Source organism: Orbicella faveolata, unplaced genomic scaffold (genome assembly GCF_042242905.1).
Source record: "Orbicella faveolata isolate gen_17 unplaced genomic scaffold, um_ofav_v1 contig_13, whole genome shotgun sequence".
Lineage (NCBI taxonomy): Eukaryota > Metazoa > Cnidaria > Anthozoa > Scleractinia > Merulinidae > Orbicella > Orbicella faveolata.
In genome coordinates, this window is record NW_028301540.1 from 20,345,019 (window position 1) to 20,364,205 (window position 19,187).

The 19,187-nt window shown below is 39.3% G+C and overlaps 1 protein-coding gene and 2 pseudogenes across 1 annotated transcript in view; all 3 read left to right on the forward strand.

Moving 5' to 3' along the window:
* Positions 1-1,148: 1,148 nt before the first annotated feature.
* The window catches only part of LOC110053958 (uncharacterized), a 50,833-nt gene continuing 32,794 nt past the window's right edge, over positions 1,149-19,187 (forward strand). Inside the window, exons 1-3 of the mRNA XM_089284984.1 lie at positions 1,149-1,404; positions 13,094-13,239; positions 17,370-17,414. Of these exons, the coding sequence (XP_089141110.1) occupies positions 1,290-1,404; positions 13,094-13,239; positions 17,370-17,414 (306 nt within the window). The 5' untranslated portion in view covers positions 1,149-1,289. The remainder of the gene's footprint in view (positions 1,405-13,093; positions 13,240-17,369; positions 17,415-19,187) is intronic.
* On the forward strand, positions 7,382-8,659 carry LOC110053948 (uncharacterized; annotated as a pseudogene).
* LOC149115524 (uncharacterized) lies at positions 8,621-10,040 on the forward strand (annotated as a pseudogene).

The window sequence follows — 19,187 nt, forward strand, 5'->3', positions numbered from 1 at the left end:
GAGACAAATCCGGGTGCAGGGTCGACACGAATCACAGCTTGGGCACCATCGAGGGGGGTGTAGACCCACCACTAATCGGGCGAGGGCATCACGAAGGGTATCACTCTTCTCATCGGGTACAAGGCACGATGTAGTGTAAGAGGTGGTACATTCTCTCAAAAGCAGGATGAATTAGCGATTACGTCTAATGATATCGGCTGCAAACGACACACCTACAACTTCGGGTGGATCTTCCGATGTTTGGCTGGTAAGGGAGGTAGGGAACTTCTTGAGAGAGGCACAGGTGTAGCAGGAGTCTGATACCCGAGTGATAGCAGCACTCATATCCAGGGCAAAGAAGTGACGCTGTATCACCATTTGGAGTTGGTTCTTAGAAGCCTGGTCAAGCTTGATGTGAATAGCAGTAAGTAGGCCGTCAAGTACGGAACGAGGTACGACGATCAACTCAATAGGGTGGGAGAGTGGTTGTGGACGCTGAACGACGAGCAGGCCATCCTTGGAAATGGAAGTGATGTTAAGATAGCGCTTTACGTCTCTGATGTTGGTCAGTTTCTTGGAAGGGCGGGTGCCCTGTTTCAAGTGAGCACAGACGCACCGTAGATCGGGGCACTCATTTTGAACACTGAACCATGCAGGTCTGCTGGGAAAGGGTAGGCGCTTTGTGTTGTCAAGGACTTCTTGAGTGGAGATACCACGTACAACTGAAGACTCTGATTCGTGAACGAAAGAGCAAATTTGGCAGTTCGGTTCATTGCAGTCTGGAGCATTACGACTGGCAAAGTCAGAGGGTAAATTGGCAGTGCCAGCGAGATGCTGGATGTTAACTTGGTATCTACCTACCGTGGTCAAGAAGGAGGTAACTCGTGGACTGGCGGAAAATTCACCTCGGCAAAGTTTGCGCAAGGCCTGAACACAGGGCTGGCTATCGGTCAGAACGCAGGCACGGTGCTTGGATTGGATGACGAAGGGGCTAAAGTGCTTTACGGCAACTGCGATAGACAAGGCTTCGACCTCACATGGTAACCATGTGACCTGATGCTTGCGTAGTTTAGAGCTGTAGAAGCCGGCAAGGAGGAGGCGGTCCTGGCGAGTAACGTACAAGGTGGCTCCGAGACCACGCTGGGTTACTGAGCCATCAGTCACAATCCAAAGCTGGTCAGAGGCACGAGCGAGGACGATAGACTTCTGTGAGTTAAGGGCATACGTAGGGTTCGCCAATACCCTCTGTGTGTCCCTGGCTATTATTCGTCGTCTTCACAAATAATTTGACATTTTCATCAGACTTTGAGATGAGCAATTTACCTGCTAGTTATGTGGAGGGGTTCCATTATGAGGAAGCTGTTAAACGAATGAAATATCAGCCGTTAGGAAAGACAGGAATGACCGTTTCCAAGTTAAGTTTTGGTAAGGTGCATTAGCTGAGTAAAACTTGGTTAAAGTAAGCCATAATACTGGGCCTTTAGAAATATACTGGAAAGATTTGCCTACAACCCCATACATTTAGTATGCATGCAGTGCCACGTTGAAAAAGATTATGACCGATGTAAATGTATTGTCCATGGCGGCCATCTTGGAATGAAGAGGAGGCTACAGATAGGTGCAGCATTGCGGACTATCACTGTATCATGACTAATACCATACATGAAAAAAATTGCTCGATTCTGATTGGCTGAGAGCAGTGCAGTTCAAGTGTAACACCAGTGCAAAAAGTTTAACATCAGTGCAAATTACACATTGTAATTCATAACTGCACATTCGTAATTATGATTGGCTGAATGACAATAGGAAATTTTCTTAGCCAATGATATCATGTCAAATGAAGATGAAAATTTTGTGTGGAAACTTTGAAAAAGGTTTTCTTGAATGAGAAAAAATGGCTTCAAGAAAGATCTTTTGGCACTTCCTCCACACAAATTTTTTCATGTTTGCATTATAAGAAATCATATGGTTTTTCTTGTTTAACCCATTGACTCCTGCATGAAATTTCCCGCAACCCACCCCTAAATTCCCTGGCATTTTTGTGAAATATTTCAGAGCGGGCGAAAGCGCAAGAATAAACCATATGCGCAGTAACCACAGACACAAGATCAGGTTTCAAGACCACGTTTATATAAAGTTGAATAAACGAAGGGCCAAAGTATTAAAAAATATTAACAAAAAGAACGCAACTTGATCTGTAAAACTGATAAGAAAACAAGAAATTACTTTTTTTTCTTTGCTGTGCGACAAAAGCCGAAAAAATTGATTACGCAAAAATGAGTTAATTTTTGACTTCAGAGGACAAAACGAAACTGAATACAACAGTATTTCTACTCTTTTACTATAACGGATAACATTGGATGAAACACCCGAAAATAACAGCGAAAGACATGTAAAAACCAATTTAAAAACAAGAAATCAGATAATTTCTTTGCCGCACAATGAAATAATACAGCGCAGCGAAATAAAGATGAAAGTTGTACATCAAAAAGACGACAAAAACAAGCCAATGATTTTGAGATAAATGGTATTTCAAATGTGTTAATTTAGCTCCCACTTAGTTCTTTTCTCAGGAGTTCTGTAGCAGCTGAATGAGACTCAAAAAGTATATTTGAACAAAGTGAGTAAACTAAACAAACAAACCATGGGGGTTGCCATAAATTAAATATGCAGAAATCCAGCGTACAAAAATACAGGAAGTTCAATAACAATAAATTTTCATTCAAGATGAGGCAAAAGAACTTATCTAAAAGCATGCTTTTTCATGGCCGGTTACGGCCAGCACAGGAAATTGGGGGTGGGTTTTCGCATGGCCGGCTACGGCCGGCACGGGAGTCAGTGGGTTAAATTGGAATTAATTTGCTCTTGTGAGTTTTTCGAAAAGGTGAAATTCCACTCGTGGAAGCGGCTTGTGCAATTTCAGCTTTTTTAAAAACTCTCAAGTGCAAATTAATTTCAAATTGACCAAGAAAGCATATGATTACCTGCACTAATTATCACTTGTGATATATAAAGCTAACTGAACTGAGTGGAGTATAAATTTGGTCTGAAATCATACGCGTGATTTCAAAATGGAACGAGCGTGCAGCGCGAGTTCAATTTGAAATCACAAGTATGACTTCAGACCAAATTGCATGACATGAAGTTCAATTGCCACTTTATTAGATCCATTTTGAAATCGCACAATTTTGTCCCCTTAAATTTTAGATTTTGTTGTATTGTTCCATTAGCCGGTTCGTTGAAAATAGCGGAACCGGAAACACCTTTACGTCTCATTAAGTATGCAAAACGATGTTTTGACGAAAACTCATTTGAACATGACAAAGAAACAAGCAGTTCTGAAGTCAGAATGAAAATAGTCTACTTTATGCATAAGAGTTCAATTCTCGTTGTCTGAATCAATGATGGAAGACCTTCCTTTCTTCTGTGGTTGAGGCTGAGACTTTTTGTTGTCTTTGGAGAAGGAATTAATTTTGAAGGTGCATATCCTGGGTAATTCTGCGATGGATTTCTTTTGAGTTGTGAAACTCCCTTGAGTGCACAATGCCTAGTGGATAGTACATTTTTTTCTTTTAAATACAGTTAAACGGCATGATTTTAAGGGAGTCCAGCTCGTTATCATCTCCTTTTTTTCTGTGAACTTGGTGTAAAACTCAATACTCAGGACCTTGTCAAGTTCTTGTGGCACCATTTGTTTCAAGATTTTTTCAAGATGGTGGGACTGGCACCAGCTTCAGAAGACGTTCGTTCATTCACTGTTTTGTGGAGCAGGGTATATTTTGACTATGTTTATTCAAAGCAACAGAGTTGAGCTCTTTTGTTGCTTCGTTTGAAACTACTGGAAACCTGGAAACATCTACCTTCTTGAGATGGCTCTGAATTTGCTGTTGTGTGGTTTTCGTTTGTTTATGATTTACTGGACTCGGTATCATACGGATCTTGAGCAGATTTTTAAGAAAAATCCCCAAAATATTCATCAAAATGGACACTGAAAGTTGGAAACTTCCATTAAAGAAGGTCTTCAGCTTGAAGGAGCTCATAATCATCATTCAGAAATTGTAATTAATGAAATTCATCAATTTTTTTTGAAAAAACAATAACAACAAAGTTTTGGCAATAGTAGTTGCAAAATTCTCCACACAAGGCTTTTTGCCTTTAGATTTCCCGAAATTTTATTGATTACGTTAAACTAACCTTGAAATCTGATTGGCTGTTTTGTTTTACTGTCCCATTCTCATTGGCTGAGAAAAAGATGTAATTTAGAGCAAAAAATAGTGTGATTCGTGAATAAATCATACCACTGAGGGCCAATCAGATTGCAAGGATAACCAGTGATTTCAAAATGGATTTATTAAATCACGAAATATCTTCTATGTTGCTTGTAAGCACTGTAGCTAATATCATGATTTATCACTGGTTTTATAAGGGATTGATTTTTGAATATTCTGCATTAGGTGTTTATTATATAAGCACATGTTATCATGATATTATTAGAATATTTTAATGATTAATTAGAATTTCATCTTCCCCCTGTGATTTAGTGATAAACCATGATATTATCGGAACATATATTAATTGAGAATTCTTCCCCCTGTGATAAAGTGATAAATCATGATCAGAAGCATATCACCTAGATGATATGCTTCTGTCATGATACAATACAATGCTGTCCCTTTACAACCATTAAAAGCTAACCGCAAGCAAATAGCAGTGAAACTAGCTGATTTTGATATTATCATGATAATTTATATCAAGCAGTCACTGTCAGTGTCTGATCCTCTTTGTTACATGATAAAATCACTCAACTGAGATTTGAGAATAAGAGTGATACATGATATTATAGCTTGCTATTGTGAACTATAGTTTTCCATGCTATTCTCATGATGATTTGATAGTGATACTTTGATATCTCAATTTACCACTTTTTCAGCAGCTATCATGATGATAATCTCATGTAATAAATTAAATGATATTTTGATAGGAATGATTTCATGATGTTATCATTCTATTATCACCAAAATATCAGTAAAATATCAAAATATCAATTGTCAAACTAATGATATTCTATAGAATTATTTTGATAAACTGCAATCCTGCATCTTAGTGCTACCAGGGAAGGTGGGAACCAGAAGATTTCAGTTGTTTGCCGGTTTGATAGAAAACTCAGTTATTCACTTCTAATGTAAAGGATATAAACCCTGTTGAAGTGACTGAATCCCAGGAAGAGGCAACTGCTAAAATGGCTGTACAATACATTTGTCCTCTGGGAGTCCAGCAGCAGACAGAAAACTGAAAATTGCTTCAACAACTCCCAAAATATCTCGGCAAATAAGATTGGTTGTAGTTGGTGATTCTTCAAGCTGTAAGTAATTGTGTTTGAAAAACTTTGTTGTTTTTGTGTATCGTGTCAGTTGTGTATTCATCCTCTACAGCGTCTCTCTTTTCCTGACTGGATGTTTGTTTGACTTTTCTGGAGTTGGTCTTGGTGAAGGAAGTTGAATGTAACTTCCTCCTAGGATGTGTCATAGACGGTCTGGGGAACTCAGTACCAGGAGCACCCTCTCACTTTCTGGACTGACAAATTTCTTCATGTGGCCAATGTTGCTCAATTTACTCTGGCCTATGAAATTTTCAATGATAACTGCATTGCCATTCTTCTCCTCGACTCGATATGACTCTGGTTCAGTTGACGTAGTAAGATCATGTCACCCTCTGCTATGTCACTCGATCATGTCATTGTCTCCTTGAGTCTCCGAGCTTCTTGGGTGCATACCCTTTTGCCTGCATCAATTTGTTGCTAGGAAAGCATTCTTTCTAGTAGTAACTCAATTCCATGTGGTATGTGCCTTGGTCAAATTCCACAGTGGGCTGGCACTAATAGCAAAGCTCTGAATGGACCTTGAACAATATTGTGCCAAGCCAAGGAAGCTTTGTAGCTCTGATCAGTCAATTCTGTGTTTCCGCTGCCTGCACAATGGCTTCAACCTTGTTACCAGACACTTGTAATCCTTGGTCAGACAACAGATTACCAAGGTGCTCCATGCTACTCAAATCTATTTGGCACATCTATTGCATACTTCCACATTAGACCACTTTCTTCTTCACTTGATCCAGCTAGTGATCATGCTCTTCTTGTGAAGCAACAGCTACATGTACATAGATATCATCATGACCGTTCTGAGCACCAAGGCAATCTTTGAGAATCTGTGAGATAATATGTTGAAATTTGTCAGTGGCCATATTTATACCAAATAATGGATGCTTATAGCAGTAAAATCCATTAGGCCTGGCAAAAGTGGTAATATCTCTTGACTCTGGATCAAGTTCTACTCGGTGAAACGCTATTTTCAAATCTTACTTGAAAAAGACTTTTGCCCCTGAGATTTCTTGCAGAGTCACCTCGGTGATTGGTATAGGATATTTCTCTCTCAGTATCATTTAGTTGATTTGCCAGGTATCACACATCACCATTTGTTTGTTCCACAACAACAAGGAGGTTAATCTAACTTGAAGACCCATTCATTTTCTCTATCATGTCAAGTGCCTCAGGTTCCTCTAGATTATCAATAACCTTTTGCATCCTGCTGAAAGGGATTCCTTGCATGGCTTAAGTGATCAGGGGAACACTGTCAGTCATATTAAGTTTCAAGTGAAAGTTCTTTAATTTTCCTAGCCCAGCAAACACTTGTGGGCACTTTGCCTTTAGAACAGCCATCTTATTAGTAGGATCTTTGGATTCACAAGCATTGACAAAAAGCATCTAACATATAAATTAGTATTTCAGGATACCTAATTCTTTAGATGAACTTCTCCCTAACAAGGTGTCATCAGTCCAAGACATTATGAAGAATACTGTTACAGTATTCAATGACCTTTGTGTAGCAGGTACACAAATGTTCAACGCACATTTTCCTCTAAGCTTTAAGGGCTGTTGCATAAACTTTCCTGTCACTCTTCAACAATTCTTTTTTTCCCTTTGGACACTTCTTAATTATCAAACAATTGCTCAGACATTAGGTTGCAGGTAGCACCTGAGTTTATGATGACATGGACAGGTTCATTTTCAATCATAAGAGGTAAAGTGTTTGACTCCCCCAGGGTGAGATGAAATTCAAAAACTCCACTTGCCCTTTGGGCAAGCTGTAATTTCATCTTACTAGCCCAAATCTGTGAGGAGTTAGCCTGAAATTATGTTATTTCATAAGGATAATTAACGACAATAACTTTTAACAATAACTTTATTAATGTGTCAAATACATTCTAGTCGAGGATAAAAAACCCTCTACTAATAGGGGACACATAAAATAAATAAAATAAATTATAAAATTTAAAAACCTAAATTTGATATTTACAATAAAAAGAGACTAAAATTTAACTACATTATTTACAGTAATTCCAACAATTCTAAAATAATTCAATATGCAAAAAGAATGATAATGAATTATTTAATTAATTAATTAATAATACAGAGCTTAGATTCACTAAATCTCTTTGATTTCGCTTTTGAATTTTATGTCCAAATTGGACATTAAAGCTGCCTTCCGGAACATCCCGGTCCACCCCTCTGATTGGGAACTGATTGGGAACTGCTAGGGATGAAGTGACAAGGCCTGTATTTCTTTGATATGGTCCTTCCCTTCGGTCTGCGCAGTGCCCCCTTTCTCTTCGACCAGCTCTCCTCGGCCCTCGAGTGGATCATTCTGCCGAACCTGTAGTAGCTCTGACCACCATGCTGACTCTCTACTTCCCTGGAATTCATGGGTATCCTCTAAGACTCCCACACGATGGAGGACCGCCTCCCACAAGACAAGCTCGCTCGTACCAAACAGGCCCTCCATCAGTGGTCCTGTAAAAAATCAGCCACCCTCCAAGAACTTCAATCCCTAATAGGCACTCTCCAATTCGGATGCCGGGTGATTGGCCCAGGTTGCCCCTTCCTCCAACGTATCATCCACCTTACCAAGGGTACCCATCTCCACCACTGGCACATCAAACTCAATGCCGGTTTCCGTAAGGACATCAAGATGTGGGTTGATTTCCTAGAACACTGGAATGGGGTAAGCATTTTTCTTGATTCCCGTGTCTCCAAACCCCCCGACCTCCAACTTTTCACAGATGCCTCCGGGTCCATAGGCTATGGAGGGTTCCTAGACGGGCTATGGTTCCAGGGTCACTGGCTACCAGAACACACCCTTAACAAAAAACGGGGCATCAGTATCGAATGGCAGGAGTTATTCCCCATTTACCTGGCATGTGTCCTGTGGGGCCCCACCTGGTCGGGGAAGCGTATCCTGATGTGGTGTGACAATCAGTCAGTGGTAGCCATCATCAACTCCAAACACTCCAAGTCTCCCCGGATAATGGACCTTGTCCGCAGCATCACCCTCCTTACCCTCATTAATAACTTCACTATTAGCGCTACCCACATCCCTGGGCTGGATAATGCTATTGCTGACTCCCTTTTCCGGTTTTCAGATGGATCGTTTCCGGGCCCTGGCTCCCACAACCTCTCTCATTCCCTGCGTCATCCCTTCATCAGCAATGCTCATCTGACAGCCTCTGTACAGCAATACTTCCATGCCTCTCTTGCCCCCTCCACAAGGCGAACCTACCAGGCAGGTCAAAAACATTTCTCAACCTCATGCATGGATTGGTGGGCCCCTCTAACCCCCTATTGCCAGCATCAGAAATGACTCTCATTTATTTTGCCTCTCACTTAGCCAAAACCATTTCATATGACACAGTCAAACTCTATTTTGTTGCCGTTCAAGACCTCCATTGTGAGCTCAACTTCCCCCTCCATATCAACAAAATGCATCGTCTTCAAAAAGTCCTGACAGGTATAAAATGCCTAGCCCCCTCAACAAGACGCGATCGCTTCCCTATCACTACCCAAATCCTCACCACAATCCACAACTATCTCCGCCCTGCACTGAGCACTAATTTAGACCATATTATGCTTTGGGCAGCCTTCACCCTAGCATTCTTCGCCTTTTTACGTGCTAGTGAGTTCACCTGTAATGGCCCCTTCAACCCTGAGGTTCATCTCACCTCCTAAGATATAACCTTCCACCCCGATTTGCAATCCCTTTCCCTTATGCAGGTTAGGATAAAACAATCCAAAACCGACCCTTTCCACCAAGGATGCACCCTCACCATAGCAAAGTCCACTTCACCCATCTGTTCTGTGATGGTGATGAAAGACTACATTCTCCAAGCCCAGCCTCCAGCAAGCTGTCCTTTATTTACGTTCTCTCAATCTGGCTCATGGCTAACCCACTCAAGCCTCACCAAGGAGCTCCGGTTTATTCTACAGCAATGCGGCTTCCTGTCCAACAACTTCTACTCCCACAGCTTCCGCATTGGGGCCGCCACATCTGCAGCCGCAGCAGGCATCCCTGCATGGCTAATTAAAGTTCTAGGACGGTGGAGCTCAGACTGCTACGAACTATATATCAAAACTCCACAATCTACTATTTTAACTGTACCTAAACTGTTAGTAAGCCACAGAAGCTCTCATTCTTTATCTTTACCTTGTAAGTAATCTTATTTTATGAACATGACATCTGACCTTTGCTCAAGAGTCTGCCCCCACTTTATCTTACTGTGGGGGAATTGCGTCCCTCAGTTAAACAAGTTCCGCAATTCGTGGCAGGGAAGTGCACCCATTAGCTGCACTTTACCCCACAGTAAGGCTCTAGCCCACTGGAGACAGGTCTGGAGAAATTACCTATTCCAAGGAGGCTATCCCCGGTACCACCTGATCTGTACTGTTCCCTCAGTCCCCCGGGACTGTGGGATATGGGCCTCACCCCTGGAGGCAGGTCTGGAACTTTTATTCCAGGGTGGCTACCCCCGGTACCACCCGATCTGTACTCCCCCAGGAGGGCCTCCTTCCTAGGCCCCTACTCCCCAGTCATCCTTTCCTGCCACCTAAATTTTACCCACAGCCAGTGTGTTATTTCCTAAATGTACAGATGTAGTATCTTTAGTGGCAGCTCAGACCAGGTCTCGAAAGAGGATCATTAAGGATTATTAAACAATTTAATATGCAAAAAGAATGATAATTAATTAATTAATTAATAATACAGAGCTTAGATTCAGTAAATCTCTTTGATTTCACTTTTGAATTAAACCTTATTAAAACAAAACATTTAGAAATACTGAATGTGTGGTTCCAGAAAATATCCATACCCTCTTGAGGGGGGGGGGGGGGGGTTCCAGTTTGATCCTCCACCTTGCAGGATTTTCCATTCCAGGGGGCTCACGGTACTCCCCCCACCTCCTGGAATTTCCATGATTTTTCTACTTGGGTTCCCCTACCCCTTGAAAATTCCATATCCACAAAGAACAACACTTAAGTCATTTATTTTAATCCCCTTGGTACTGTAATAAAATTCATATATTGCAGACGGAGATGCAAGGCGGCATATTTTCACAAACAATGGGAAACCTTGATTTGGTCACACAATGTACACTATTTAATTGTACATCATTTATGAGGATATTTGCTGGGTCAAGATCAAAGCTGCTGGGTAATGAAAGATTAAGGCTCTGAGATTTAGTTTCCAAAAAGTGACCGTGGAAGATTCTAGATGTAACTTCATTTTATGTTAAAAATGTGTTTGAAGTAACAACTGACTTAGAAGTGCTTCACTCCAAAATGGCATAGCAGCTGACTTTTCTTCATTCAAAGAAGTTTTCGTATGAGAATCTAAGAAAGCACTTGTCTGAAAATTTAAGCTGTTTTAAACAACCCAATCGAAGTTTTACTTTATGCATAGTCAAAACAACATATGGAATTACATTACACATGTGGAAAGTAAAGTTGTCACGCAACATGTTTTTCAAAACAGCTGTTTTGCCAAATATTGCTTAGATTTTTCTTTCAGGAAAGGAATACATCAATAAAGTCATACTCTTTCTCTTTGTAGTTTGTAAATGATAGTAAATTCAGTTTGAGCCTTAGTGTTTGTAACTTGTCACACGTTTCATGTACGTGAAACGTTGTTCAGTCATTCTATGAATAACCAAATGAAATCTTGGCTACTGCTCCAGTGCTCCTTGCTATCCATGGTTACATATGCTTCAAGACAACTAGACAAATGGTGTTGAATTGACCTTGCTAACTAACTTAAACAAACTATTAACTACATGGGCAACAATGTAAATATGTGATAACCTTGTTACGGCAAGCTTTTGTCTTGCACCACCGCTACTCTGTCGGGACACATGGTCGGGAAAAAATTATCATTTAATTGATTTCTGTTGCTTAAATTGTACATTTTACTTTAAAAAAGATTTGTATTGCTTCACATTCTCTCACGAACTGTCTACTAAACAGAACGTCTGAAGTTTGCCATTTGGAAAAAAATACCCAACATATTTTCACTCATGTCCACCTCTTGCTTGCCTGTTGGGCAACCTGTGATAAGAAGGTGCTAGGCCGACCGATCGTTTCACTAGTCCCGGGCTATTGGACAGCGTTTTTGTCACATCCTGCTCCCCATCCAAGGAGCTGAAGACATAGTATCCATCATCCTTGTTAACTTTGGTTCCTTGCCTGCTACCTAGGTGAGGTTGGTCACTTATTTTATGTATGCCTTGTCGATTTCTTCCAGATTTACCTCTTCCACTGCTGTCATCTCTTCCTTTGCTCTTTTTTTGTCTCAGGACAGTGCTTATGTGAGGCTGGTTCCCTAATGCAGTCAGAATGTTCACAACAATTCATCACACACTAAATTCACATTGCTAAATTCACAACTCAATTTACATGTACAACCTGGTTTGGAGGCTAACAGGCCAAATGTTCAGCCCATCCCCACTTTTGCTATTCAGCAATTTGACAATCTTTTCCTTCTCATGAAATGATTATATGAATAACTCAAGACATGTGAATCTCATGTACTTTGCAATCAACATTACATTACTAGAAAACCCTTGGTTACTTCAGTCTCCAGACTCATGCAGTACACTTTTTTCTTTGTCTTTACATTTTACTGATATAAAAAAAAAACTGTAAATGTACGAGTAAATAAAGCTATTGTTGTTGTCACATTGCACCAGTCACAAACCCTCTCCATGTTCTAATAGGCTTCTTAATGTTAGTGCATTGTTGAGCACTCATTCGTTCGACACATGTTTTTAATAGGACCACATGTTGCTTTTTTTTACCAAAAATACAGATTTTCAAACTTTGGGAGGTTCCTGTTCATTCAGTTTTAATTTTTCAGCCCTGTGAATGGAACCAAATGGATAATTTTTTAAGGATCAAAATCATGCTGGTATGCTTCCCTCTCTTTGAAAATTGCAATTAAAGTAATGTACACAATTTCGGGACCCAGTGCCAGAGACACTTGGTGTTCTGGGCAGTTTAGAGAGAAGAACGACAGGTGATGAAATGGTTAAAATTGTGGGGTTTGCTGGCAAGCATTTCTTCACTCGTCTTGTTTTATGCCAGCCCAAAATGCAGAACGGAGGACTCTAATTTGTATAGGAACTTTGCTATGCAACCCAGGGGGAGACTCCCACATGAAAAGGCCGGGGATGCTCTTCGTCTCGCTTTAATAAGGGGATTTTGGTCTCACTTAGGGTGTTCATGACAAAATACCACTAATTTTAGCTGTCAAAGTATCTTTTAGGGTGCAGTCGAAGAAATAATAATAAAAAATGTTCTTATTTCTGCTTTTAGGCTTGATTTATGTGGATCTCTCGAGTGTGGATCTCTCGAGTCTGGTCTACAATCTAGCGCAGGCTCCTTTTTTTGAACAGCAGCTGGTAATGGACTCTAATCTGTTTTACAGAGTAAATTTTGGCATCTTTTTAGTTTTAGGGTTCAAATAAAGCTTGAGCCACACCCAGATTGATCTCCTTTAGGGGTCTAATTCAAATTAGAATTAGGGGAGTCTCTGACCTCAGGGTTATGCATGCTATAGAAACTCAAAATATCTTTCAAGAAAAATTAAGCTTTTGAAATTTAGACAAATGTAAATTATACTACAAGTAAAAATCGTTTTCTTTTCTAAGTTTTTTTGGTCACTACTGAGGGGGAGTTGATGTATTAGACATTCTTAAATATAAATCACTCTGACTGTTACTTTTTAAATGATTATAGGTGCTTCATCACTTGGAAGTGTTTTCAGGGAAACTAATGACTTGGAGTCAGTTCAAGTTGTCCACCATGCAATAAAGAACGGGATTAACTATATCGATGTTGCTCCCTGGTATGGTCATGGCAAAGCAGAGACTGTTTTAGGCAAGGTCCGTATTTTTTACAATAATTAGTCAAATATTTAATAATTTTTGTTAGTAATAGTTATCTCGAGTCATCATACTTAGTTACAGAAGATTGAAATAAAAGCATATTCTAAATTAATTACTGTTAATGATTCAATTTAACGCCCAGTGGATAGTAAGGTGTTGTAACATTATTGCATTCCTGGATAGTACATGAGATGGAAATTTCTCAATGGAAAGTACCAGAGTTTTTCTCGAAATTGGCTTTTCACATGAATAAGAAATTTAAGACATGGGGTAAGTCTCTGCAGTTACCATATGCTAATGAAGCAAAATTTTGGTCAACATCAATCCAATATGGTCTAAGCTCTAGTAAGCAACCACCTCCTGTAAGCAACCACCTACACCTGTAGGCTTGACGTTGACATGGTCACTTATGGGAGATTCGACTGCAACACCAAAACTATTCCTCTAGAAGAGAATGCTAATTTAATAAACGATACATTCGGTTGAACTATCGATATCTCTGTATTGTGGACAAGAAAGTGCATTTTATTCCTATCCGCAGTGTTTATTAGTGTGGTTTTTGTTTCACATGAATTCAGAAAGACCTTTGATTCAAACCTTCTTGCAACTCAAAGGTCAATATCATTGCTTCTAAGCCATTATCGGCCTCTTTATTACCATCCGTTGAGTCTTCTTGATGCTTATTACATACCATTTTGAACTCTTTAAAGGTGCATGTGTTTTGGTTCTAAGTACAGAATTTTGTTGTCTAGTAGAAAACCTCAACACACAATGCCTTACTGCCCCCATAGAATATGCAAATGACCAAACACAATAAACACCAAAAAACCTCTGGGGAGTAGAAAAGAGGCAATTTCTAAGTATTTTTCAAAGGGCCATGTGCCTCACCTACCCTGTTAGGGAGTTCATATGCTCCTCCCCAACTCCTACACAAAGTAAACAAATTTCTGTTACAATCTTTTAGTATGTTGTCATATTGCACATGTCCTCAGTTTTATCATTACCTGAAAATTGCAGCAAAAGGGTTGATGAAACCATATTGGATTTTGTATGGGATAACAAACTACATGAAATTAAAACAAATACATTAATTGGAGACAGGAATGTGGGTGGAATAAAAATGAGTGAGTTTGAGTCGATGAATAAAACCTTGAAAGCTTCATGGGTGAGAAGATTTAATACAGAGGTGAACGTGCCGTGGAAAATCATCCCAAATTACATGACTTGACACCTAGGCAGTTTTAAGTTCTAATACTGTCATGCAGTTGTAAAACCAAAGAACTCAATTTAAACAGCATTCCTTGTTTCTATTTAGAAATTCTAAATTGTTGGGAAATGATAAAAAAAATCAAAGCTGAAATAGGTCAAGAAAAAACAGATCCATACAATGCCATAATATGGAACAACCATGAAATAAAAATTGCAACTAAACCAATATTTTATGAGTCATGGCACAAGGCAGGTGTTACAAAAGTTAAACACCTCTTAAACCCTAATAGCAGAAAATTCCTAACATAACCTTTTCAAAGTTAAATCTAGTTTCCCTGTATACTATGGCCTTCTCAGTGCAATTAAAAATAAATGGAAAATTTCACCTTCTGGTAGACAGAGGCAAACACGGAAACAGAACTGGTACGACAAGGAAGAAAATCTTTCCAATGCTGCTCTGCACAAAATAGTTGTTGAGAACAAATTTCAACCACCTACCAATGAAAACTGAATTATTAGTTATGGAGTAGAGCCTTCTGAAATCCAAAAATTATATAAATGGCCTTTTTCTGTCATGAAAATTACAAAGTTAATAATGTTTGAATTCAAGATAAACCACAATATCATCTACACTAAGGACAAACTTAAAAGAGCCAACATAATAGCTGATGATTTATGCTATCTATGTAAAAGTGAACAGCATACAATCCAGCATACGCTTTTAAAGTGGTCCCATGTAGCTTTATTTTGGAATGAATCTTTTGACTGGTGGTCGCAAGTCACCAGTGAAAACATTCAGTTACCAGACTCAACAATTTTTGACGGACCTACAAACCCACTCAAGCGCCATCATTTTACCCTAAGCTTGGCTTTGTTGGTGGCAAAATACTTAAAATGTAACCTAAATGAACAATCTTTACTCTTCGAGAAAACATAATGACTGAAAGGCACATTGCAATAGAAAACAAAACTGCCAGGCTCTTTAATGAGAAATGGAAATGCCTTACATTAAAAGATTTTGTTCAAGAAATTTTGCCATTCATTCCACCATTAAATTCACCAGTTCACACTCTTCTACTAACATACCTTTTCTTGTCGTTAGTGTCTCTGTGACTAACGGCAGTAGTATATCTACTGACCTCTACACCAAACCTACAGACAAACACCAACATCTACTCTATTCATCTTGTCATCCCTTACATACTAAAAAAGCCATTCCTTTCAGTCTAGCACTCCGCTTATGATGTGTCTGTTCTACCGATGCCACGTTTAATACTTGCGCTGCTCAACTTACCACTTACCTCCTTAAACGAGGTTACAACCATAATTTTGTCACCAAACAAATACGACGAGCCGCCGACATCCCCCGCACTCTCTAGACTCTCTCCCCAACAACGTCAACAAACCTAAACGTATACCATTTATAACTACCTTCAATCCATCACTTCCTCACATCTCTAACATCATCAAAAAACTTTACAATTTGTTGCTCTCTTCTAATGGCTGCAAAAATGTTTTTCAGCATTTGCCTGTTGTAGCCTTCAGATGCTCCCCTAACCTTCATGAGTTACTAGTTACAGCTAAACTCTCTTCTAATTCTTCTAATCCCCAACTCCCTTCTGGTTCTTTCCGTTGTGGCTACTTGTCCTTACATTTCTCACAGACTTACTACATACACCTTCTTTTCTACCAGGGAAACGCACCCCATAAAATCTAACCTGACCTGTGACACTAAAAACCTCATCTACATGATTCAATGTAACCGCTGTAATTTACAATACATAGGAGAGACGAAACAACGATTAAAAGACCGATTTAATGAACACCATCATACCATAGATAGCCCTAACAACAAATCTAAACCTACTACAGCTACCGAACATTTCCTGTCCTCTCCTAACCACACTGCTAACGACATGCAATTAATCCCCATCGAAAAAATCTGTTCGAACCGGGACTCTATCCGTAAGGCCAGGGAAGCTTTTTTAATTCAAAAAGGCAGAACAATTGATCCTGATGGTCTGAACATCTGCGAAGAAACATATTAATTGTTTCCATTTGTTTTCTTTTATCGTGTTATTTTATTTTACTGTATGTTTATCTTTAATTTACACTGTCAATTACTTTTACGTATTTCTGGTATTACGTAAATATCGGCTACATAAAAACACGTCCCAATGTAAAATTTTCATTGTACCTGAAGAAGGCTGGTTTGGCCAGCTGAAATATAATACACCTTCAAAAAATCATCCTAGCTACGTTGTGTCGGTTTTTGCTTTTGCATTCTTCATTTTGTATGTAAAGCCGATTAGATCACTATTGATCCAATGTATACCAGCAGGATCATCGTTCCAGTTGCGTGCTTAAACATTTTATAGTCAAAATTATTGACAACTGAGGGCCATGTCTTTGATCAGTAACTAAGCATTTCACTTTCTTGAAGCTCCTTTCCCGCTTTCCCAATATTCTAACCCCAATAGTCCTCCGTCCCAACCACTTTGCACTAAAAAGGGCGTTTAATCAAGTCATGATTACAACAACAGATACTGTTACTCAAGAACTGTTAATCAAAATTAATTCAATATTTGAGTATAGACTGGTATTTTTAAAAACATATCCTACATAGGAAAAAAGGCTTTTAAACACCAGTGGCCTACAGCTCTTGAGCACTGTTTATCTCCAGTATGTGTAGGATGAAGCAGCTAGGAGTATTCTTACTTCTCCTGGATAGGATGTTACAGTGTAGTCCATCACAAGTAGCTCCCAGTATTCTGTCCCCGAGAATATATAATAAATTTAAACCTGGGTAGAGAGAGGCACTTGTGACTGATAGCTGTATGTCAAAAAGTAGCACCTTTTCGCTTAAACTTGTGTTTGATGTTATGACAACTAACTTGTTACGTCTGTTTTGTATTTAGGCTCTAAAAGGTATTCCTCGAGAAGCATACTTCATTGCTACAAAGGTATATTTCCTTCTGTTACAGTTTGAACAACCTCACTCTCTTGAACTCAGTTATCTTGAACTGCTGCTATCTCGAACTCAAATCATTTTCCCTTAGAAATACTTTTTCAGTCACTTGCTATGAAATATCTGGAAAACCCAGACATCTTGAAGTATTTTTCGTTTTCATTTGTTAAGATTTGAAGATAATGGGGTTCAACAATTTTAATCATTGGGATAAGGGTAACCCGAAAACATTGACTCCTGGTCTGCGGACCGCCACTATGGACTGGGTCGACAGACTACCCTACAGACCATGAAAAGCTTCAAAAACATATTTTGGTTAGGAGAAGCAGAAAGTTCAAGGAATTCATTCAAGGTTTTGGTATATCATGGGCTTCCATTTATCAGGAGAAGGTGATCTCCATGTTAACTAAATGCAATCATAGTACAAGTTAAATGTGAAATGACTTTGATGATACTGATACATTTGAAAAGAAAGTGGTGTTATGCTGCATTATGTTCAGTAGGGCTGAAACTTCAGTGCCTGGTGGCCAGCTGGGCCAGTATCATTGATTTCTAAGTCACCCATGACCAAATAAAATGGATGGACGAATGAGAATTATTTATGGATTAAGTTCTCTTGGAATTTTCCACTTATGAACTAAACATTCAATGAAGTCAGTGAAATTAGAATTAGGGGGAAGAGAAAAACAAGGTAGTCTTACTAATTATTAAACTATTGGTTCCTTTTTTTATTGCAAGTTTGTAGTTCGCATTACATTTGGTGCACAGAATTATTTTGCCCTGGTAGGTTCAAGTCACCTCTGGCAATCTGGCGACTGCCAAGTTTGAGCCCAGTGTTCAATAGATTCAATCTAAGAAAGAAAACCTCTTTTAAACTAAAATGCAAGCTACATAATGAAGGCTAAGAGAAGCCTCGAGGCTCCTGACCATGATATCCTGTGTGTCCAGCACATAATTAAGCTTAATATATGAAAAAAGTAAGTTGCCCAAAGGCAATAGCTAGTTGCTCGTGGCACCCAGGTGCCTCTAGAGCACAGCCCTGATAACAATTTTATTAATGCTTTTATACAGGGTGGGCTAGGACTCTTACGATTGGTCACAAGAAGAACTATGTTTTATAAGCAAAAAGAAAAAGTCTTCAATCTTGAAAACCTTTGTGTCATTATTTGTGTTTCACTGTGTAGAAAAAGTTTGTGGACACTTTGTGGCAACCAGATTTTTCCTTCTGGTGCAGCTAAAAAAGGTGTTAATAGGGTGCCATGAAAACCAATTTTCAAGCTTAACTTGCTCCTTGGGCAAGCTGTAACTACGATGTACTAGCCCAAACATCATTCTCACTTAGCGGCCCCATTAAAGTTCATCTCTAACTGTACCTCTGCAATTTGAATTCCCTCAAAACTTTTTCCAAGAAACTTTCCTTGCCTGACTGCAAAATCCACTAGCCCTGTGCTATTGGAGACAACCATCTTTGCATACTGGTTTAGTTGGTGTCTGTTCAAGAAAGTTAATTTCAGACCCTGCAGGTTCTTGTAAAGGTCATCTGGCAAAGTGCATGGTTTACAGTTTTAAAGTGGTACTACAACGAAAATCACATCTTTTATTGTACTCAATGTCCAACACGCTACTTGGCCTTTAATCGATAAGACGAAATGTACAATTTAATGAGTGCAAACAGAAGCTATGAAAAGGGAGCGGTTGCTACAAACAAAATAAATTACAAGTTATAGACGAATACAATAAAAGAAACAGAAATAACGAGCCAAAGGTA